The sequence below is a fragment of the Salvia splendens genome, chromosome 15 (genome assembly GCF_004379255.2).
Source record: "Salvia splendens isolate huo1 chromosome 15, SspV2, whole genome shotgun sequence".
Classification (NCBI taxonomy): domain Eukaryota; kingdom Viridiplantae; phylum Streptophyta; class Magnoliopsida; order Lamiales; family Lamiaceae; genus Salvia; species Salvia splendens.
The window spans coordinates 15,550,985-15,574,001 of record NC_056046.1 but is presented as its reverse complement, the minus strand read 5'-3'; the positions used below and the strand labels follow the sequence as shown (position 1 = coordinate 15,574,001).

The 23,017-nt window shown below is 38.7% G+C and overlaps 3 protein-coding genes across 5 annotated transcripts; all 3 read left to right on the top strand.

Moving 5' to 3' along the window:
• The first annotated feature begins 4,275 nt into the window (after positions 1 to 4,275).
• On the top strand, positions 4,276 to 9,295 carry LOC121767519 (mitochondrial inner membrane protein OXA1-like). The gene is made up of 10 exons (XM_042163803.1): positions 4,276 to 4,433; positions 4,588 to 5,076; positions 5,211 to 5,301; positions 5,838 to 5,885; positions 6,028 to 6,086; positions 7,160 to 7,235; positions 7,359 to 7,490; positions 7,933 to 8,040; positions 8,424 to 8,478; positions 8,633 to 9,295. Exons 2-10 carry the CDS (start codon positions 4,592 to 4,594, stop codon positions 8,962 to 8,964), a joined length of 1,386 nt encoding a protein of 461 aa, XP_042019737.1. The 5' UTR covers positions 4,276 to 4,433; positions 4,588 to 4,591; the 3' UTR covers positions 8,965 to 9,295.
• A 9,373-nt stretch (positions 9,296 to 18,668) lies between these two features.
• LOC121768180 (protein phosphatase 2C 51-like) lies at positions 18,669 to 19,731 on the top strand. 2 transcript variants are annotated; one of them, XM_042164564.1, is made up of 3 exons: positions 18,669 to 19,059; positions 19,194 to 19,251; positions 19,411 to 19,731. In XM_042164564.1, exons 1-3 carry the CDS (start codon positions 18,679 to 18,681, stop codon positions 19,689 to 19,691), a joined length of 720 nt encoding a protein of 239 aa, XP_042020498.1. In that variant the 5' UTR covers positions 18,669 to 18,678; the 3' UTR covers positions 19,692 to 19,731. The 2 variants fall into 2 exon arrangements, with proteins under 2 accessions (XP_042020498.1, XP_042020497.1); XM_042164563.1 differs by having other exon boundaries at positions 19,375 to 19,731.
• A 1,284-nt stretch (positions 19,732 to 21,015) lies between these two features.
• Positions 21,016 to 23,005, top strand: LOC121767202. Of its 2 annotated transcripts, none has more exons than XM_042163418.1 (3): positions 21,016 to 21,170; positions 21,894 to 22,052; positions 22,597 to 23,005. In XM_042163418.1, the coding sequence occupies exons 2-3, from the start codon at positions 21,905 to 21,907 to the stop codon at positions 22,737 to 22,739; spliced, it is 291 nt and encodes a 96-aa protein (XP_042019352.1). In that variant the 5' UTR covers positions 21,016 to 21,170; positions 21,894 to 21,904; the 3' UTR covers positions 22,740 to 23,005. The 2 variants fall into 2 exon arrangements, with proteins under 2 accessions (XP_042019352.1, XP_042019353.1); XM_042163419.1 differs by having other exon boundaries at positions 21,017 to 21,170; positions 21,902 to 22,052.
• The last annotated feature ends 12 nt before the right edge of the window (positions 23,006 to 23,017 follow it).

The following is a 23,017-nucleotide window of genomic DNA, read 5'->3' as shown; positions in this document are numbered from 1 at the left end:
TTTATAAAAAGATCTTTATTCAATTTTTTATTATTAAAGAAAAGTTCTTTATTCAATTTTTTAAAAAAATAATATAAAAAATTGAAGAAACAATTTTACTTGCATGTCACAAAATTAAGTGATAATATTTAAGGTCAAATTATATTTAGAAAATTTGTCAAAAATATATTGTAAAGATATTTATAAAAAATATATGACTATATGATAAATTTATTAAAAATATATACACTTTAAGGTATTGGGGGTATTTTCGTCCAAAAACATTTAGAAATAGTAAAAAGTACCTCAAATAATACTAACTCAAAGTTCACGGACCTAAAATGATATTTTCAAAGTTCACGGACCTAAAATGATACTTTGGCAAAGTTCGTAGACCTAAAATGATGTTCTCTCTAAAAATTAACGTACCATCATTCAATTTATAGGAAGCAATTTATGCACACCATCACAAATTTATCCCAGATTCAATAGTGTAATATTACATTAATTTATCCCAAATTTAATTTTAAAAACCGGACCGGCCGGTTTGACCGGTCGGACCGCGAATCGGTAGGTAGTCCGGTCCGGTTCACCCCTTTAAACCACCACTGCATTGAACCGCCGTGAACAGGTGGAACCGGCCGGTCGGACCGGTTGGACCGTGAACCGGAAACCGATTTTCTATTTTTTCCAAAATTTTTTAAAATTTGTTGTTGGTAGAGGTTGAAGTCATGACTTCTCTTCTAGTTAAGAAGACCTCTACCACTCCATCACATGGACTCATTGAACAATTTGAACATTAAATATTTTTATACATTAACAATTAATTTTATCTACAAAAACTAATAATTCATTTTAATTTTATTATTCTTTAATATAATTGTTAATTATAATATATATAATTATCATCCTTTATATTTTAATTATGCTCTACTTACCACCTATATTATTATTAGTACGATATAAGATTCATTATTTACTATAAATAAATTTTTTATATTACATACTTAATTTATATACCCTAGCTATTGACATTAATGAATAATATTATTTAAACTAATTAATAAGTACTTAATTCGTATTTAATTATATATTATTTTACGAAATAAATTTTCTTAAATTAATATAAACATTATCTATTTTAATACATGAAATATTAAAATTTTTATCTAGACTAACTAATATTAAATATATATATATATCTGAATATATTTACTAAATTTTAATATTATTTATATTTATACATCACTAATTATCTATAAGGTTTAATGTTTTGTGATATATTATTAATTGCAAATCATTTATTAAATTTAATATATTTTTATATATATTTGCAATAGTAAAACGGTTAGACCGGTGGTTCGACCGGTTGAACCGATTGAACCGTGAACCAGTAACGTCGCCGGTTTGCTTGCCGGTCCGATTTTTAAAACATTGGGCCTAGCAGGTGACCCTTGATAGGTCGAAATTGTAGTATTGGAGAGTACGTGTACAAATTACAATGTCACAGGGGTGTGATCGTTCATAGTATGTCATCAGTATTTAAGACAAATAGAGTCAAATTAAATACTACTCCCTATAGATGTACATAATAATTGTCAATTTTTTGTTAAGAAGATGATCGATTAATAAGTTGAAATCTAAAAGTGCGAAATATTACTGTCACGCCCGCCCACCCTAGGGGTGTTACAAACGAGGCGATCGTGACCAAGGGACAAACATTAAGAATAACATTTAAGGATAACAGTTCATAAGAAAGACTCAATTAGCTTAAAAGAATAATATATATCAGAGTGTATGATACATAGAGTGCAAACTCGACTTTAGCTCCAAACAAATGGGAAAAGCTCGAATAAAATCAGAGTGTCTTTTCAACAATCAACAACTCAAGATAAAATTATCTCAACAACACTTGGCGGAAGCATTCGAGAGTACTATTATGTATGAAGACATAATATATTCAGAAAGTTTTATCTACAATCTTCTTCACTTTCATGCTCAACACCCACCGCGCTCGTCACCGCTCAACCTGCACATAGAGAAAACATATGCAGGGCTGAGTACTTAGTGTACTCAGTGGACACGTGCCAAAATATATTTTATAAAAACAGATTTTGTCAAGCCACTCTTTGAGTGAACTCGGGATTTTAGGAAAAGTCCGAGAACACTAAACATTTTTCTTTTCCTCGATCTATTTTCCTGGAACATATGCCGTATCTGACAAACCCGATTTCACTATCTCTTGTTCATTCATCAGTCCATTCATCATTCATCATTCCTTAACATTCAAGTGCCGGGGAAGTGGTTACCTTCCACGGTCTCTCATCAATCCATTCCATTCATCGTTGCAGTCAGATAGGCATAGTTCCAAAACAAAATATGGCTTGACATAATCTTTTCAACTTTATTTTCCTCAAAACGTTTTTGAAACATAAATCATTTTTTCTCCGTCAAGATCGAGCATCATCTCATATCACATCAACAAGTCGAGCAAATCACAAATCACTCGATAAATCAACACATATATCACATAACATCACTTTCACCTTAATTATTTCACTTTAAGCACATAATCACATCAACATCGAATAAAAATTTAATAATACTCGCAATCTCAGTTAAAAGGAATTTCGTCACATAAAATGATGCTCGAATCAAAATATTAAAACTAAAGCTCTTGAAAACACTTTAGTTCGAAAGCCCACGTGAAATACTTTTCGTAAAAACTGTAACTTTAACAGAAAGCCTACGAAAAACTTAGTTAGAAAGCTCTACCTCGTTCGTTTAAAGCCTTCACGCCGTGCTCCTCTCTTTCTCCTCTCGGTCGAAGGTAAGACTGCACTTCCCTCGATCAAAACGCAGCGCCGCCACCGCTGCGGGTCCGCCTCAGCCACCGTCGCCGAGGATCTCCCCCAGCCGCCGACGCCGTTCCCGACAGGTAGGTGGTCGGAAATTCGTTCCTCCATCCCCTCTCTCTCTCGGATTTCTCAATTCTTTGGTAGTGAAGTAAAGGATTTGAAGTGGAGGGAGGTTGTATTTATAGAAAAAATTTTCATAAAAGACAAAAATTCACGTCTTTTCGTTTTGATGCGACGAGTAATTAATGCGGCCGTCGTTGGAAAACGTGCCTGATGCGACGTGGTTCTTATCCAACTTTTCGTCTTGATGTGACGCGGTTCTTATCCAACTTTTCGTCTTGATTTGTTGTCGAAAGTGTATTTGATACGTGGTCTATTCTTTCGTGTAGGTATCATTTTGGGCTCGTAACAATTGGGTTTCAAATTGGACTAGGAAAGAATAATTGTTTGGCCCCAAAAGTGAAATACTTCTCTCGATAAAAGAAACAAGGTCGAAAAATTTTCAAGTGCACAAACGACGGTCCTTTCAAGAACATAAAAAAAGATAGAAAAAGTCTGGGTGTTACAATTACTTAGTCAGATATTCTAAACAAACAAAAATACTAGATTTTATTGTCATGAGAATTATAACGTGAAAATCTCTAGTAATATGTACTCCCCCAGTTCCTTCATAGTTTCTTACGAAATTTTTCAGCATGGAGTTTAAAAAATGAATATTGAGTATGTTAAATAAATTATTAATAAAGTAGAAAGTAAATAAAGTAGAGATAATAAAGTAAGAGATGGTAAAGTAAGAAAGAGAAAAAAGTTGCTACTCCCTCCGTCCCACATAATTTGGGACACTTTGACCGAGCACGGGTTTTAAGAAATATAATGAAAAATGAGTTGAAAAAGTTAGTGGAATGCAGGTCCTACTTTTATATATTAGTTTTATAATTAAATGTGAGTAGGAATGAGTTAGTGGAATGTGAGGTCCACTACCAAAAATTGTAAAAGTGAAATGTGTCATATTATGTGGGACGATCCAAAATGAAAAACTGAGTCAAATTATGTGAAGCGGAGGGAGTATATACGAAAATGATTCAACTATAAGCGAATTTCCAAAAATAGAAAAATGACTCAATTATGAGGGAATATGAGGGAGTACAATTTTTTATGATAAAATCATTCATCATCTGCTAATAGATGTTTTATATTTTGGCAGCTCAGGCTTTAAAAAATGTTTATGAATGTTGTTAAAAAGTAATGGAAAGTGTCACTTTTTGTATACATTAATTTTATTATAATGCGAGTAAAGTAAATTAATGAAATATATACTTATGGATTACGATTTAATTCAAATAAACAGAGATAAATAGTGACAAACAGATTAAAGTGATAAAATGATAAGAGAACATGATCACATTAGTCATTAGACAGATGATTAAGATTTTTTTATTAAAAAAATCAGTAATAATCGTGCAGAAAATGCAGAAAATAGTATTCCGAAATCCCAATGATGCAAATTCTCAGCAACACCACCACCAACACCTCAAAAAACCCTAAACCCTAATTGTCCGGAGATATTCTTCCTTGAATTGAATCCACACGGAACGCGTAAGTGTTTAATCACAATCACAATCACAATCACAATCACGAATTGCAGCTGATTCCTTCCGGAGCTGGAAATCTGCACCATTTTTTGAATTTATATGAAGATTATTAGAAAAAGTTTGTTTATTCCCTAATAATTTTACTGGTCTGACCGCAGATTGATGGCTTTCCGACGGAGCGTCGCCGCGCGCACTAAAGCTCTCTATCAGCAGCAGCGAGTCGCCGTTCCATTCTCGCACATCGATCGCGACGATGGCGACAGCGAAAATTTGCCCCGTCATAGCCCTATTTACCGTGGCAGTGGGATCCCCGACATTCTGCGGCAGCGCAGGCAATTCGCGGCCGGAGCAAATCTAGGAGGTTTTTACGGATCGAGGAATTTGTTCCAGGATCGGAGATTTTCAATTCCAGCTGTTTTCGCGGCGGCTTCTGTGAGGAAAATGTCAACTCTTGAAGGTGGGGCGGGTAGTGACAAGATGGAGATAATGACTGACATGGCGGATGTGCTAGGAGAGACGGCTGTACAGGTGGCACAGGCGGCCCCGGCGGTGGGTGAGGTGGCAGCTGCGGCAGCAGACTCGTTCTTGCCTGTGGCTGCACTGCAATACGTGATAGATTACGTGCACACATTTACAGGGCTGAATTGGTAAATATATTTTGATTGGAGGTTTTTTGTAAATTATGGATTTGAATGCATTTGCTTTATGTGATTATGTTCATATTAAGCTTCTTAACAACTGATTGGTTGAAGCTTCTTAACAACTGATTGGTTGTGTTTAGGTGGTCGGCGATTGTTGTTACAACGGTATTGATCAGGACGCTTCAACTTCCTCTTACAATTCATCAAATTAAAGCTACTTCAAAATTCACAGTAAGTTCCGACATGAAATTTCCCCTGTTTCCGTCGGTTTGTTTAGTTGTCCGATTGTGATTTTGGCTTGAAGGTGGATTGCCTAATTGCACACTTGTTTCTTCTTTGTGTTTTTTATTACCAAGAAACCATACTTCTGGTCGGCCGAATAGCTAAACTTATGTATATTTATACACGATGGTTTTAGCTGTTTTAAGTTATTTTCAGCAAGCTCTCATCTTTCCCCACTATGCCCCATAGAAAGATCTAGAAGACATAGACATGTTGATTACTTGAATATTGGTAGAAAATCTTTGAAAGAAGCCAAAGAAGATTTTGTGCTTGTCCAAAAGAAGGTAAATGCTGACATGCAAAAGAGGATAATGGAAACTGAAACATGAAAGAGAAACTCTAAGTGATGATTGGGATGCTCCTCCCCATTTGCACTTTCTTCTTCTGTCAATTCCCTGAGTAGTGTCATCAATCTTTAACTCCATGTACGTGGTGAATAATGCATGCTTCTTTTGCTAATACCAATATTATGTCTTATGATGCAGCTTATAAGGCCCAAATTGGAGGAGATTCAGCAAGAAATGAAGAGTAGGGTATGTGCATCAGACTATCATTAGGTGCTTCTGTGAATTTCTTCTTGATTGCTGGAATTTGTAAACCCATTTGTGTTACTTCATATCGTTACTTGATTTAATTGCTTCAGACACTTGACGAACACACATTGGTTGTTTCCAGGATATGAGTCCCGCTGCTGTGCTTGAAGGCCAGGCTAAAATGAAAAAAATATTTAATGAGTATGTGGCCCTTTTATTTTTCTTTTTTTGATTAAGAATTAATCAGTGGTTTACTTTCGTTTTATTTACTCTTTTGGGTGGTCCAACTTTTCCATATTAATTTATGCGGCAAGAAGCTCTTTACTTTTGTTAGTCTTTATTGCACTTATTTCCTCTTTCAAAAGGCCAAATAGGGACAAAATTACCCTATTGTTACATTAGACCGTGTACACCTTTAGATCCATCATCCAGAATACAGTGATTCTATCTAGTTCACTCACTTCTAAGACATGCATGCAATTGTCTGCTGAGATGTCGGTATTATAGCATGCCTTCCTACTACTACTTGTTTTAAAAAGATATCTTTTGGGAAAGTTAAAAAGTTTCCAGTATAATAATGTGAAGTTGATTACAAGGCTGTCAACGTAAACTGGTGAGATTATGTTAGAGTGAAGGTTACATAAATCAAATATTATAAGGGGTGAGTTATAGTGTATGGCCCCAACTATAGATTCTTTTTAATGAAATTACTCAAATTTACATTTAAAAAAAAATTCCTCCATTGCAGAAAGTTCCAATTTAGCCTGCCACCTAGAATCAGGCGTTGAACATTTGAATTAGCTCAACAGATTGTGTCATAGAGTATACAATAAATTGCGTGGAAACTAAAATTGGCTTTATAATTGCAGACTTCCATTTCAGTCAATGTAAATGCAACCATTTTTAGTACTATATCACATGCAAGATCTGGCTAGCTGATTCTGCTTTTTGACATCTGATTATCATTCGCTGGCCAAAATTGGAGCTTTATGCAATTCGGGCCATATATTATACCTAAACATATTATTAAATCCTTCTATCTAAGTGCGATCTATGCTGAATCAATAAATTTCTGGATGACCTTCTCATAAGGAGACAGAAAGGACTATGAATCTAACTAGAACTATGAAAGCCAATTATTATTATTGTTGTTGTTGTTGCTGCTGCTGCTGTTGTTGTTCTTATGGTTATCATCGTTGAAATATGTATTTATTGTTGAAATACTGGGATTAAGAATACTCAAGTCACAGAGTGGTTGCATCTTTCTGTTGCAGATATGGTGTCACACCGTTCACCCCTTTAAAGGGAATTCTAATTGTAGGACCTGTCTTTCTCTGTTTCTTCTTAGCAGTAAGATCACGTTTCCTTCCAACTCTTATAGATGATTCCTTCAGCTCCCTGTACATTTGTGTTTATCACTCAGTGTTCACTTTTAAACTGTCTGGTACTACTGTCTCGTCACCTCATGTGCAGATCAACAACATGGCGGAAAAGGTCCAGTCTTTCCAGCAGGGAGGAGCATTCTGGTTTACTGATTTGACAACCCCGGATACAATGTATATTTTTCCAGTTCTGACGGCATTGACATTTTGGATAACGGTGGAGGTCAGCCACTTAAACTGTATCTTTGACTGCTTGATATCTGTCAATACATGTTACTCCCTCCGTCCACCAAATGTAGTCCACATTTTCCTTTTCGGTCCGTCCCTAAAATATTGTCCACTTTGCGTTTTTTCCATTTTGGTAAGTGGGACTCACATTCTATTATAAGACTAGTAATATAAAAGTGGGACCCACATTCCAAAAACTTTTTCAACTCTCTTTTCTTCACATTCCTAAAAACCCATGCCGAGTCAAATGTGGACAACATTTGGTGGACGGAGGGAGTATATTCTTGTATGCTATGGAAAAAAGTGTCCAAACCATTCTCCTTTTTAATGAGGGTTATTGCGGGATCCTATGTTATGTGACTTCCTGTTTCCTGTCAGATCTTACTGCTCGGTCCACAAATAAGAATTGTTTAATTTGATTAGTAATCCTTTTTTAGTGCAATGCTCAAGAAGGTTTGGAAGGCAATCCAGCTGCCAAAACCATCAAGAACGTCTCGAGAGTCTTTGCAGCGTTGACGGTCCCTCTCACTGCAAGTTTCCCTAAGGTATGTGGGATTGCATTATACTCCACTTTAGTATCCAAGTTAATGGAAAAATAACTAAATCACGCACGATACTGCAACTTTTCCTTTTCTAGTGCTCATACTTGCAATGATAATTTGTTGTTTGGCAGATTTGGATTCATATAGATATCCCCACCCATGTGGTACTTCATTGTACCATATGGATTATTATAAATAAGATCCATCTGAGAACTTATTATGCACCTTCATTATGGAATAGAAAAACGTTGTTGTATAATTGTCTCCATAGCCTTCATACAATTTTGATAGCAATGCCTTCTAATTTCCTCCTAGGATCTTGATGCGCATAGCTGCTTCCCTTTATTTTTTCCTCATTGCCCTAATCTCTCTCCCTACATCTTCAGGCTATATTCTGCTACTGGATTACCTCGAATCTGTATTCCCTCGCGTACGGATTGGGTGAGTCCTGTGTATGTATAATCAATCAAGTGGTGTTCGATTTTCCAGTTCTTTGTGATTCTTGTCAAATGATTATCGTTTTCATATAATCTGCAGCCCTTTAACATCAATTTCTTCGAAAATCTAATCTTTTTTAATACCCCTGAGTTTGCAGTTATAAAGAAGCCTGAGGTAAAGAAGATGTTGGGAATCCCGGATATTCCAGTACCACCTCCGTCGGCTAATCAGAAACCCTCCGTCCCATTTTTCAAGATGCTGAAGAAGTACACAGCTGCCCAGCAGCAGATTAATTCTTTACCGCCCCCAACAGATAGATCACTATCCCCACCAGAGCAGTCTTCATCACCATCATCTGCTGATGAAATGTCAAAGCCAGGAAGTCGGAAGTTACGGTCAACGCCGTCATCAGCGCTTAGCCGGAGAATTAAGAACTTAGAGAAAGAGGTCAAGGGAAGGAAGAAAGGGAACAAGAGATCTTCCGGGTGATGGAAAACTAAGAAATATATAACCAAAGAGATGTAATAGTTACTTTTGAATAATGCAAATTTAATCCCATTCTCTTAGCCACCATGTTTTTGACTTGTAGAGAGAGAGAGAGAGAGTTCGGTACATTAATTTTATTTTGGCTGATGGGTATAAGTTAGTGAGTCAGGAAATTACCTGCCTGTTAGAAGTTTATCAGGATATTTTGCTTTGGGGAATAAGTCCCTCTCTCATGACATGTAAATGCATCATTTTGTTGTCATCTTTAATTTGTTATAGATGACAATAAAAATGACCTGAATTGCTTTTGTCTCTTTTATCAGTTTTAATCTAAGCTGGCGTGTTAGTTGGATTGAAAGAATACAAAAATGACCTGATTTTTTGAATTTGAGTTGCATATATGGCTCAAGTTATGTTTTCAATCTAAAAGTCTGCTGTCGAAGACCAAATTTGAATATGGATATTTTGATTCAATATGTAAATTTCATGAAAATATATTTTGCCTCAACATGTATTCTTAGAGCATCCACAATGGATGCCCAATCGCCCGAGATCGTGCTCGGGCATCCATTGCAGGTGCTCGATGGATCGTGCGCCCGAGAGAGACGATCGAAAGATCGGTCGTCCCCATCGGGCGCCCATTGCAACGCCGAACCTGAGCCCGATCGCGACGGTTTTTGCAATTTTTTTATTATTTATTAAACCACTATAAATACAACCCTCATTCACTTTTCATACACCAACACTCTCTACTCTATTCTCTTTCTCTTCTCTTTTCTCATTTTCACACTTTCAAGAATGGATCCGAGTCAATTCTCAAACCCCCATGGTGTCGACGATGATATGCCGATGTTTGGCGGCAAAGGCGGCGGCGGGGCCCGTTGGCCAGGCCACGAAGACTACCGGGTCGAGATGCGTGGATCTGTAGGGTCCACTTTCGTTTCTGACTCTGAGTTCGCTCAGTTCTTCAACACCGACGTGTATCGGGTTGAGGGCATGGAGCCCAGTTGTGGGCAACCTTCTGTCCTTGAGCCGCCGAGGAGGAAGAAAAAGATGGCGCAGAAGGAAAAGGCGCCATCCGTCCCAGTCCCACTCCCATCCAACGAGCCCAACGAAGAGTACGCAACGGAACGTGACTACGAGTTGGAGGAGTACATGAAGGTGGCTCAGTGTTGGGTCGATATATCGGAGGATTCGATAAGCTCCAACAACCAGACTTCGGCCAGGATGTGAGATCGCATTGAGGCAAGATACAACGAGGTGAAACCGAGTTGGGCGTACAAGCGGACCAAGGTTCAGCTGCGCAAGTGTTGGGATCGGATCAAGGTCCATGTCAACAACTTCAGCTATATCTACAACAAGAACAGGAATGGAAGGTGCAGCGGTGAGAGCATGGAGGATGTCCTCCAGAAGTCGATGGTCGAGTACCATTCGGAGTATGGGCAGTTCAAGTTGTACAATGTTTGACTGATCTTGAAGGACAAGGCGAAGTTCAACAGAGGGATACCGTTTGGATCCTCAGTTGCGAAGCAGACGAAGAACACCGCCAATGACGGTTACACGTGCAACGGCCCATCTCCTGTGGATCTGAACGCTGAGCCGGAAGGGAGTTCCGGCACGCCTACGTCTACTTTTAGACTCCCATTGGCACCAAGGCTGCCTAAGCCCAGGCCAAAGGGAAGGCGAAGACGGCCGCGTCTGGATCGGCTCCCCCCGCAAGCTGCGCCTCCTCCGTCTACTCAGCTCATGGCCTTAGCGATCGAGGAGTTCAGTGGTTTTCGCGAGGTGTGCGAGTATAGGTTTATACTTGACGTACAAAACAACCTTCATCAGGAAAACAATCCGGATAACCGACAGAGGACTAAGAAGATGATCAAGAATTTGAGCCCGAGGTTAAATTTAGATGACTAGTTAGATTTTTTTTAAATTTAGTAATTTAGTTTAGTAATGTAGTTTTTTTTAGCTAAGTATGATGTAGTTTTTTTTAATTAAGTAATGTAGTTATTTTTTAAAATTTGTGGTGCTTAATAGTATAATATATTTTGGTATTTTAGTAATTAAAAACAAAAATAAAAAATAATAATATTAAAAATTAAAAGCAAATTGAGTTTAACTGTTAGAGCACCCATTAGGGCTAAACCATTGCAGAAAGAAGTGGCATGCTGATGTGGCAACCACTAGAGCTCCCATCCTCCCACTAGGGCATCCATTGTGGATGCTCTTACTTTATTTTCTCTTCCTCCCGGTAAATAGCAAAACATGTATCCTTATTTGATACCACAATTCGCATTATTCTTGTACTTGTTCTTCTAATTGTTTTTTAATTTATCAATTCCACCATGTCCAACAATCTCATTCATCAGGTCGAAATCAATTGAACTTCTTTTCAATGGAGAGATCAACCTATTATTATAAAATCCATGAATAGTGTGTAGGGATCAGACTATCCGGATTCACTATTTACCGAGACCTCTTTGGTCTTGTTTACAAGATGGCTCAGTCAAACCACCAACCAAGCGACTGATTTAATACAAGGACACTAGCTATTACAACCAATGAGCTAATGAACTTAAACACTGCCTTCACGAACTAGAATCCTCAAGATTCACCGAGAACCCTGCACAACTAGAAACCCTAGTTAGTAAAATAAGAAAGATCCTTTCGGATCTACACAAACCAAGCAGTAATAAGCAATATAACAAAGGAATCGCATAGATCTATAAGCAATGGCTCAGCCACCCGCCAATAGTACAGATCTATTCACCAAAACAACAATCCAAGGGAGCAACGTTGAGTTCAACCGTGAAACTCTTCACAAACCATAGGTTGCAACCCCAAACCACTCCACTGCACCGGATCTAGCCGATCTCAAAGCTCACAACCACAGAAACCTCTCCACAAGAAACCCTAACTTCTCTGGAACCCCAGCAACCGAAGTAGTGGCTAATCTCAAACCCACACACTCGTTTAATCACACAAATATCAGTGATAAACCACAGTGGAACAACCAGAGAAACATCAGAGAAGGAAAACTCAAGGGAAACTCAAGAACTCGAGAGAGAAGTGTGAGAAATCAGAGAGTAGAGAGTGAAGTGAGGCGGTGAGTGGAGAGAGGGGGTATATCAAACCGGGAATGGGCTAGGGCAATAACTAGCCCAACTTACCTGATGGGCCAGATTAATTCCAGGCCCAACAATAATAGTCCACCAACTTAACAGCCCAAACAATCAACATACTCCACCTTGGACATTATTTTTGGGAAACCAATTGCACTATTAGCTAAGGTTTTAATCATCATAGCCTACAAGGCAGTTCCCACAGCACCAAAGAACAAAGTTCAATTGCATAGGGAAGCAGCCAGGTTTGCCTACAAGACTCCTGAGGGGCTGACACCCATTAGTCTTGAGGACTTAGTGCCTCCAGCCACCAGCTACCCTTACCACAGTAAGCTTAGAGGCTGAGGTCTTTAACCCCCGGGACATGCAGCTATCCTAGGTCAAAATGCAGATATTTAATGCAGAAAAGAAGTTTTTCAAGTGGTAAGCATTTAGTTCCCATGTCAGCTGGGTTCTTATTAGTGTGTACTTTTAAAAGAGAAACCTCATTCTTTTCTACAATATCTCTGATGTAATGAAACCTTACATCAATGTGCTTAGTCCTATCATGGAAGACTGGATTTTTTACACAGTTGAATGGCAGACTGAAAATCTGAAAACAAAACAGGAGGAGTTTTCACAAAATTGAGTTCAGAGAGCACTCCCTTTAACCATACAGCCTCCTTCATTGCCTCTGTAATGGCAATGTATTCAGATTCAGTGGTAGAGAGAGCTACAATATGTTGCAGCTGTGATTTCCAACTTATGCAGGACCTGCAAACAGTAAAGACATAGGAGGTGGTGGACTTCCTCTTGTTTCTATCATTAGCATAGTTAGAATCAACATAACCCGTCAGTTTTACACCATCTTCACATCTGGAATAGCACAATCCATACTTAGAAGTATGTTTCAGATATCTTAACAACCACTTCAAGGCTTCCCAATGAACAGGACCAGGATTTGACATGTATCTACTCAAACAAGACACAGCATAGGCAATATCAGGCCTAGTACTAACCATCAAATACATCACAGATCCAATAGCATTAGCATAGGGAACCTTTTTCATGGCATTGATATCATAATCAGATTTGGGGCACAAGTCTTTACTCAACATGAAATGAGCAGCTAAGGGAACAGATGTAGGCTTAGCATCAAACATGTTAAACTTCTTCAGAATTTTGAGCACATAGGGTTCTTGATGCAAAACAAGTACACACTCTTTTCTATTTCTGATAATATTAATGCCTAATATTTTCTGAGCATCCCCTAGATCTTTCATGTCAAAATTCTTGCTCAGAGCAGTTTGCACAGCAGTTATAGTCTTCAAGCAGGGACCCATTATTAACATGTCATCCACATACAACAGAAGGAAGACAGGAACAGCAGTATTCAAGTTTTTAACATACAAGCAAGCATCAAAAGTGCTCCTAACAAAACCTAGATCATGCATGCAAGTATTAAACTTAATATTCCACTGCCTAGGTGACTGTTTCAGACCATACAAAGCTTTCTTGAGCAAACACACATGATTAGGAAACTTAGGATCAACAAAGCCTTCAGGCTGTCTCATGTAAATAGGTTTATCCAAGTCACTATGCAAGAAAGCAGTTTTAACATCCATTTGTTTCAGTTCCCAATCAAAATGAGCACACAAAGTAAGCATCAATCTCACAGTTGTAAATTTAACCACAGGGGCAAAGATCTCAGTGTAATCTACCCCCTCTTGTTGAGTAAAACCATTGGCCACTAATCTGGCCTTATATCTTAAACCCTCCACCTCACTTTTAAGTTTATACAACCACCTGCAATCCACAACAGAGGCACCCAGAGGTAGAGGAACAAGTATCCAAGTATGATTAATTTTCAGAGAGTTCATTTCCTCTAACATGGCTTTATGCCATTCATTCCAGAATTTAGACCTAGTAGCTTGTTTATAAGATTGAGGCTCTTCCCCATCAGCTTCATGAACATTGAAAGCTAACTTGATTAAAGCAACCAAGCCTACATAACCATCATATCTAGCAGGTTTATGAATTTGCCTCCTAGGTCTATCTCTAGATAAGATGTAATCATTTAGATTTGGAGCATCAATAGCATTTTGAATACCAGAGGAAGAATTAAACACATTCTGGACAGGCATTATCGGAGGATTACAGACAGGACTACCAGGTAAGTCAGCAACATTGTCCATATTATCATTTGAGGGCACATTCATATCATTATCTTGTGGACCCCCTTCATTAGGTGTTTCATTAGGAGTATAGATTGGAGTACAGTTCCAATAAGGCTGCTCCACTTCACTTGGAACATCCTGAGGATGTTCCACAGCAGTGGGTGTATCTGTGGACTCCACCTCAATAAGAGGGTCACTGTCCACATTCTGTGGAGCAGGGTTTTCTGCCATTTGCAAGCAAGGGAATTCAGATTCATTGAACACAACATCCCTACTAATAATGACTTTAAACCCTGGCTCATCTCTTAGCCATATCCTATACCCTTTCACACCTTCAGGATATCCCAAAAAAACACATTTCCTAGACCTTGGTTCTAATTTATCAGTTTTAGTATGCACAAAAGCAGAGCAACCAAACACTCTCAGATTAGAAAGATCAAGGGATTTCCCAAAGAACACATACTCAGGACAGAGTCCTTGCAAAGGCACAGAGGGAGATCTATTCACAAGATAAGTTGCAGTCATTAAAGCTTCACCCCAAAATTTCTTGGACAATCCAGACTTAGCCAACATACATCTCACTTTATCAAGTAAAGTTCTATTCATCCTCTCAGCCACCCCATTCTGTTGAGGGGTATAAGGGACTGTCTTATGTCTTTTAATGCCATGACAAGCACACAAATCATCAAATTGTTTATTACAAAACTCTAAACCATTGTCAGTTCTGATAACTTTAATCTTATTCCCAGTTTGAGTCTCAATAAAGGTTTTCCAAGTAGTAAATTTTCCAAACAAATCATACTTGTGCTTCATAAGAAAACACCATACTTTCCTTGAAAAATCATCAATGATTGACAGAAAATACACAGACCCAGAGTGGGAAGACACAGAGGCAGGGCCCCACACATCCATATGCAAGTATTCCAAGACATTTTTACTAATGTTTGCAGGGACAGGAGTGGGAAAAGAAACCCTATGTTGTTTACCCAAAACACATGTGTCACAGAAAGGCATGTTGCCCATTACATCAGAATCAGACAATATTGCATGTTTTTTCAAAATGTTTAACCCCTTTTCACTCATATGACCTAGCCTATTGTGCCACAGTAACAATTTATCAGAATTTACCACATTAGCATAGGCTTTATCACAAGTCAGAGGCACAGCATTACACACATACAAGCCACATTTTCTCTTTGCCTTAAAAAGACACATAGAACCCTTACAGATCTTCATACTTCCATCTCCCCACTTTCCACTCAGGCCAGAGTGCTCAAGTGCAGTACATGACATCAAATTGTAGCATAATTCAGGCACATATCTTACATCATTCATGTTCAACACATAGCCATTCTCAAACTGCAAACACACAGTGCCAATACCTTGAACAACACACTTTTTATCATCAGCCATAGAGACATAGGTATTAGTTACAGGCTTTATATCAGTGAACACTTCCTTAAAAGGACTTACATGGTATGTACAGCCAGAGTCACATAGCCAATCATTTGAAGAGAAAGCACATTTGGGGGAGGCATTAATATACATCAGACCATGCAGCATAAACACAGAGTCATTTTCATTTTCAAATTTGACAATATTTGCCACATTTTCAATCTGTGAGTTTCCATTATTATTGTTAGGAGGTTTATACTTCTTTGGCTTATTACAGTTCTTCTTAAAGTGCCCAGGTTCCCCACAATTATAACATTTCCTGATAAATCTAGGGTCCTTACTGTTGGACCTAGATCTGACCTTCCTTCTGGAGTTAGACCCTCCATTAGATTCATTCCCCCCTCTTGAGTTAGACCTTCCCCTAACATTTAAAGCCTTATTAGGAGTAGCCTTATCAGAAGCTCTTTCCCTTAGATCCAATTCTTTTGATTTAAGAGAGCTAATTATCAAATCAAGAGGAGTAGCATCTCTGCCATATTTAATAGCTGCTTTAACATCACTGTATGAATCAGGTATGGCATTCATAAAAGCAATACTGGTATATTCATCAATAGTTTTATCTCCTGACCTCTTAATGTCTTGAACAAGCTTTTGAAATCTATCCACATTGTCATCAATATCTTTTGACAAATCAAGCTTAAATTTAAAAAGTTTTTCAAGCAAATACATCCTTGAAGACATAGAAGTTTCAGTGTACAAGGTATCAAGATATTTCCACATTTCAGAGGCAGATTCAATGTGATTTATCTTCCTAATCACAGAGTCAGACAAATTGAGAATTATAGTTGCTTTTGCCAATTCATTCATTTCATCAAGCTTATCTTGTGGGGTATCAGTAGGCACAGTACCATCAACACATTTAAACACTTTTTGCTGAATAAGAACACATTTAAGCTTCTGTTTCCAAATCACAAAGTCATTTTTGCCATTGAAAGGGACCAAACTGACAGGTTGAGCCATTTTAGAAGCAAACAAAAGAAAAATTTTCAAGCAGCACAGAGAGCAAGAAAGGCAATTAAAACCCTCAGCAGGCAACCAATCAAGCACACAGACAGCCTTTCAGGCAGCAAGAGAACACAGATTCACAGGGAACAAGAAAAAAATTTACTCAGATTTCACAAGAGTTTTCACACAAGAACCTCAAATCCTTGACTGTCACGAGCAAGGCCGGCTAAGGCTATCCCAGTTCGCAATCACTCGCTTGTGGAGGGCGCAGGGGGTCACTTAGGCAGCACAAAATGCTTGGTGGTCAAGTAATAAGAGATTTTAAAGCAGAGAGCGCAAAGGAAAAAACAATAGACAAACACCACGGAAGCAAGAAACACGGTGAAAAACACACCAAGAAACCCTAAGTCTTGCCAAGACTGTCTACCAGCAACAAAAAATCCAATCCAATAGTTGGCACTAAACAGAAAACAGAAATATCCAGAAAGATTTAGCCAATTTACCAGAGCAAACCCCCACTCGAGGGAGGGTTCCACTTGCCCACCTCCTTTAGCGACTCGGCGTGCCGGAATAGTCCCCTCTTGGCTCTGATACCACTGTAGGGATCAGACTATCCGGATTCACTATTTACCGAGACCTCTTTGGTCTTGTTTACAAGATGGCTCAGTCAAACCACCAACCAAGCGACTGATTTAATACAAGGACACTAGCTATTACAACCAATGAGCTAATGAACTTAAACACTGCCTTCACGAACCAGAATCCTCAAGATTCACCGAGAACCCTGCACAACTAGAAACCCTAGTTAGTAAAATAAGAAAGATCCTTTCGGATCTACACAAACCAAGCAGTAATAAGCAATATAACAAAGGAATCGCATAGATCTATAAGCAATGGCTCAGCCACCCGCCAATAGTACAGATCTATTCACCAAAACAACAATCCAAGGGAGCAACGTTGAGTTCAACCGTGAAACTCTTCACAAACCATAGGTTGCAACCCCAAACCACTCCACTGCACCGGATCTAGCCGATCTCAAAGCTCACAACCACAGAAACCTCTCCACAAGAAACCCTAACTTCTCTGGAACCCCAGCAACCGAAGTAGTTGCTAATCTCAAACCCACACACTCGTTTAATCACACAAATATCAGTGATAAACCACAGTGGAACAACCAGAGAAACATCAGAGAAGGAAAACTCAAGGGAAACTCAAGAACTCGAGAGAGAAGTGTGAGAAATCAGAGAGTAGAGAGTGAAGTGAGGCGGTGAGTGGAGAGAGGGGGGTATATCAAACCGGGAATGGGCTAGGGCAATAACTAGCCCAACTTACCTGATGGGCCAGATTAATTCCAGGCCCAACAATAATAGTCCACCAACTTAACAGCCCAAACAATCAACATAGTGCAAGGGAAAAATATGGATTCGATCACTATTCTCTAAGCCATTTAATGACCAACGATTATGAATGCTAAATAAAAAGAAAATAAAAGTAGTAGAGTTTTTCCTTTTGATGCAAATTGTTGACATCGCATATTAGTGTTAATACGTGATAGTTTGAATCCCACCATTTTTTGACGGAAAAAAGGAAAAGGATAAGGATGGGTGTGTGCATGTGGTTCAGTGGATGAATGTTTATACTGATGTAAGGATTGGATTAGGTGGCTCATCTTCGTGTCAAAATTGTTCTTGTTGATTCGCGAATCATCACTGATTCAAATAAACAAAAAAGAAAAAAAAAAAAAAAAAAGAAATCAGTGTTTTTTTCTTTCAATCTGCTAAAAAGAAACAGTGTGATTTCTGACATAGTTATATGTAACAATTTCAGATTGGCCTTTGCTGAATGGGTTTGGGCAAGTGACTAAATATATTGAAGCTTCGTCCCTTTGCATTCGCAGTAGTCAGTTACTATGTCGCATACGGCATACTCTTTTTTTTTTAAAGATTTTGTCAGCCTAAAAATTCAAAAAATAAAGTGATAGATCAACAGTTTGAGACGGCAGAGAAGGGCCCTTAAATTATGGATTCGTCTCAATTCTAGGCCGCATGAGAGTGATGAGGGATCCCATCATGGTGATGCCCCCGCGGAGTCTACCCGGCGGCTACTCCTCCTTCGCAGCTTATGGCTGCGGCGCCGGCGCTATGGTGCCTGAAACGTGCGCCGAGAAGCTTCATCACTGCTTGGAGAGGCACGCGGCCGCGGTGGCGGAGGATCGGATCGGTTGGGGGCAGGTAGTGATGGATTGCTTCAGTTCCATCTATGAGGAGCAGACCGGGTCAGCCGCGGCAAAGAGGATGCTCAAGTTCACGGCGGTGGTGGCGGCGCCTCAGAAGGGGGAACTGGTGGTGGTGGTGAATTCCGGCGGTTCAAGGGCGGTTCTTTGGAGTGGTGGAGTTGCTCTGCCTCTTTGGAATGATCATAATAAGGTTCTTTCTATTTTTTGGGATTTCATGATCTTCATTAATTCCCGCACTCTTTCAAATATACTGACACAAGTTTAAAATAGTTTGTAGTAACTCTTTGGTGATTTTAATAGTACTATTATTTTTTTTATTAATAGGGAGATGAGAGCGTGAAAACTGAAGAAGGTGCACTAGTTTATTTGGAAAATTTATCAGGTATGAACATGTGTACACTAATTCAATAGTCCTATTAGTTTGAATTAAGACATTATATACGTTTATTGGGTCCAAGTGTCGTGTGTCACAAAATTAATGAATCACATGTACAATTTTTTTTAGCTGCCTCAACACCGGCGCAACCTTCTCACTTGGTAGGTGAAGAAGAATGTGTGAAAGGTAGCCGAAGCTGGGAACCGGAGGTGAGGGTGATAAGGAGAAACGATGACGGTGACGACTTTCTAATAATAGCATGTGGCGGTCTGTGGGAAGTGGTTGGGAAAGAGATGGCATGTGAGGAAGTGTCTAAGGAGGTCGCCGTTGGAAGGGGGTGGCGGCATTTCTCAGGCCACCGCAATGTTGGCCGAGCTCGCCATTGCCAAGGGCAGCAAAGACAGCATTGCCATTGTTGTTCTTCAACTCAATTCAACTCAACCTAATGATGTTGCCTTGCTATGCTTGGACTAGTTTTGTTGTCGTTAATTTGTAAGAGTAGTGTTTTTTTTTGGTTTGTATGGCTCAACTTGACTGAGAGCATCCCCATCCATGCTCTTGCCAAAGAGCACGGATGTGGACCCAAACCTATTTTTATTATTTTTTTACTCTCTACTCTTAAGCAAGAGCACAATACCCACATTCATGCTCTTTCGCAAGGACATGCTCAAGTGTCCCACCATTCTATTATTCAATTTAAATAAAAACATTTCAACAATATTAAAATGCATTAAAAATATCCGAAATACTCTTACAAATTACAAAAAAAATAAAAATTACATAATTAAAATACTAAAAATTAAAAATTACATAATTAAAATCCTAAAAAATAAAAAATACATAATTAAATGCTAAAAAATACCCACGTGGAAGACTATTCCTCTTGCCCTATTCCCAATGTTTTTCGGAGACCCCGTATCATTGTCAAATGTGAATCAAGTTGCTCGGGGGTCATATTTGACCTATCAGCCAAATTGAGTTGGGCCAAAAGGGTTCACAATGAGTTGGTGGGGGGTTGAGGTGGCACAAAGGGAGCGGGAGCGGGAGCTGGGGCGGGGGCGGATGGAGTCACAGCGCGACGGCGGTTGGTCGTCGCCTTCTTCCTTCCTTGCGGCCGGCGTTGGGAACTGCTCGAGCCGGCGTCGGATAGACCCAAATTAGCTCCGGCCGGCGTCGTGAAATTTTTTGTGTGGAAGTGGGGGTATTTATAGATGAAAATGTGAATTTTGGGGGAAAAAATTGAAAAATAAATTAAAATTGGGGAGAAAACGGATATAATTTTTTGGGAAGTGGGAAAATATTTTTTTGATATTTATTCGGATTTTTTAATTAAAATTAGATTTTTTTTAAAATGCCAACGGCATTGCCGTTGGCCAATCAGAAAACGCTACGTCAGCTGCTCGCTGGCACGGACGTGCTCGATGCATTGAGCAGCGCTGTGCCAGCGGCAAGAGCGCATCGGCGAGCAGGGCGGTGCCGCGCCAGCGGCACGGATGCCGTCCGTCGGCGTGAGCACCGCTGCGGATACTCTAAGAGTTACCTAATCGAAAAGTAAATATTATTGATTTCAGTCTGTATGTAGAAAGGGTAGAATTGTGCTCTTAAGCACTACCATAACTTTTTATACATATAATTATAATAAGTACGGCTGTAATTTTAAAAAATTATAGTATGCTATTTCAATTAATCTAACAACGAAGCTGTATACCAAAATAGGAGTATTGGTATCAAATTCAATCGAACAAGAGAAATTCTAGAAGCCCACTGCAATCCACTCCCCAACATACATAGAAAAGCCCAAACTCTCTAATAATATTCATATCATTTTCCCAATTGAATTACAGTACAATTATTTTCCGGAATAATCTACTTCTCTGCTGCCTCAGGCCTCGCCTCTCTCCCTCCGTCGGCGACTCCTACACACGGTTAGCCTTCTTTTTGCTATAATTGTGTTAGAACACATCATTAGGCTCTACTTATTGTATAATTTCTCTCCAATCTCAAACTATGCATTCCGTAAGTTGCCTGCTATGTAATTAGGGCTTCAAAGTCTTCATGAATATTTCTGATCTAGGAAGCTCTGCCTAAGTCTGACTGGATTTATTAGATCTGTAGCTTGTTTTATTGTCACGCGATACTGAATGTTTTAGTTTTTCATTAGGAAATCCTTGTTATTTTTTTTATCAGGTTCAGATACTAAAATATGGTAATGTTGATTATCGAATTTTAATTAACTTTGGAGCAGTTCTTACCACTTATTATGATAGTGTGCTTGTAAATTTTAATTGAATTTGATAATCAACATTACCGGTTTTTTTTTGTATAGTTGTAGACTGTTGCAGCTTCTTCTACTTGAATGTTTATTTCTTATTGCTACACTTGTGCGAATAGAGCTGGAAAGGAGAAATATACGAGACATTCGTTACATTCATGTGTTTGCCTCCTGTAACTATGGATATATTAAACACTGTCATTATCAGTATGTAACTTAAGAAATGAAGAAGCAAAATCTATTACCTAAAAATCAATTGCCTTTTTCAGAGCGGAAATGACAAATTTGCCGTCACCAAAACTTTTTTAGGCAGGAGAATGGAATTCCTGCAATTATATAAATTATTGCCTTTTGAATATTTTGTGTCAAATTGAAGGAGAATAGACAATGGCTCTAAGGCGTATGCTTGGATTCTCTGATGGAGAATTGATGCGGTCGGATGCAAAGCCATGTTCGCGGCTGATGAGGCACACTGCTGGAATTTGTTCAGTTGGAGGAGCATTGGGCTTTTGGACTCTCTGCCGCTTGTATTATGGTATGTCTTTATACTTATCCCAATCGTTTAGTGTATTTTGTTATTAAACTCTCTGTTTCTATTTGACGAGAACAGATGGACTTTTCTTATCATTTTGGCATAATGCTTGGCTCTTCAGTTTTGTGCCAAGGCAGGCAGAAAGTTTACCAATTATATTATCTTGTTCGTCTTCATTCTTTTCAGCCTTTTTTATTCATGAAGTGACTGATTGTGTTGTGGAGTATTCTTTAAAGTTGAGTTGAAGGGATGCATGAGATGCAAAGTGTGTATTGAGACTTCATGCAATTGTATGAAATTTTAAAAAATATGAATACTCATATGATTTTCATGATTGATTTAAATTTTAAATTGGCAACTTAGTCCTTTCTTCGGTATCGAGTCAAGGTCAAACAAATTGCTTGATTTACAGTGTTCAATACTTTTCACAACTATTGCCTGCTATTTAATTTTGTTAATTTTTATTAATTTGAGGCTCCATCTTGGTCTTTCATCCAATCATTTTCGAATGAGTCCATTGATATTTCTTGTTTTGTTGGCAATGCAGGTCCTAGAATAACAGTTCCTCGAACTCTTAGGTGGGCTGCTTGTGGTGCTGTCTCAATGAGCGCATCCACAGCTTTGTTGGTTCGTCTACTCAGCCCTGAATGTGAACCCCAAAACATAGCTGCCTACGACCAGAAACAATAACGATGGTGGTACGTTGCTTACTTCTTTGAAGAAAACTAGATGTAGCTAGCTAGAAAAATGAACGAGATATATGAATCTCAGTGTCGAAAGACAAGAGTGTACTCTAGTTTTTAGAGGAGACGTTGTTGTGGTACCGATATACATCTATGACAGTTTAGGTACTCCATTATGATATTATATGATGTACCAGTACAATTTTGGTGAAATTCTATTTAGATGGTCAAAAATACAATGAGAATGCCACTTTCTCTTGATTGTTCATCAAATTAAGGAATACA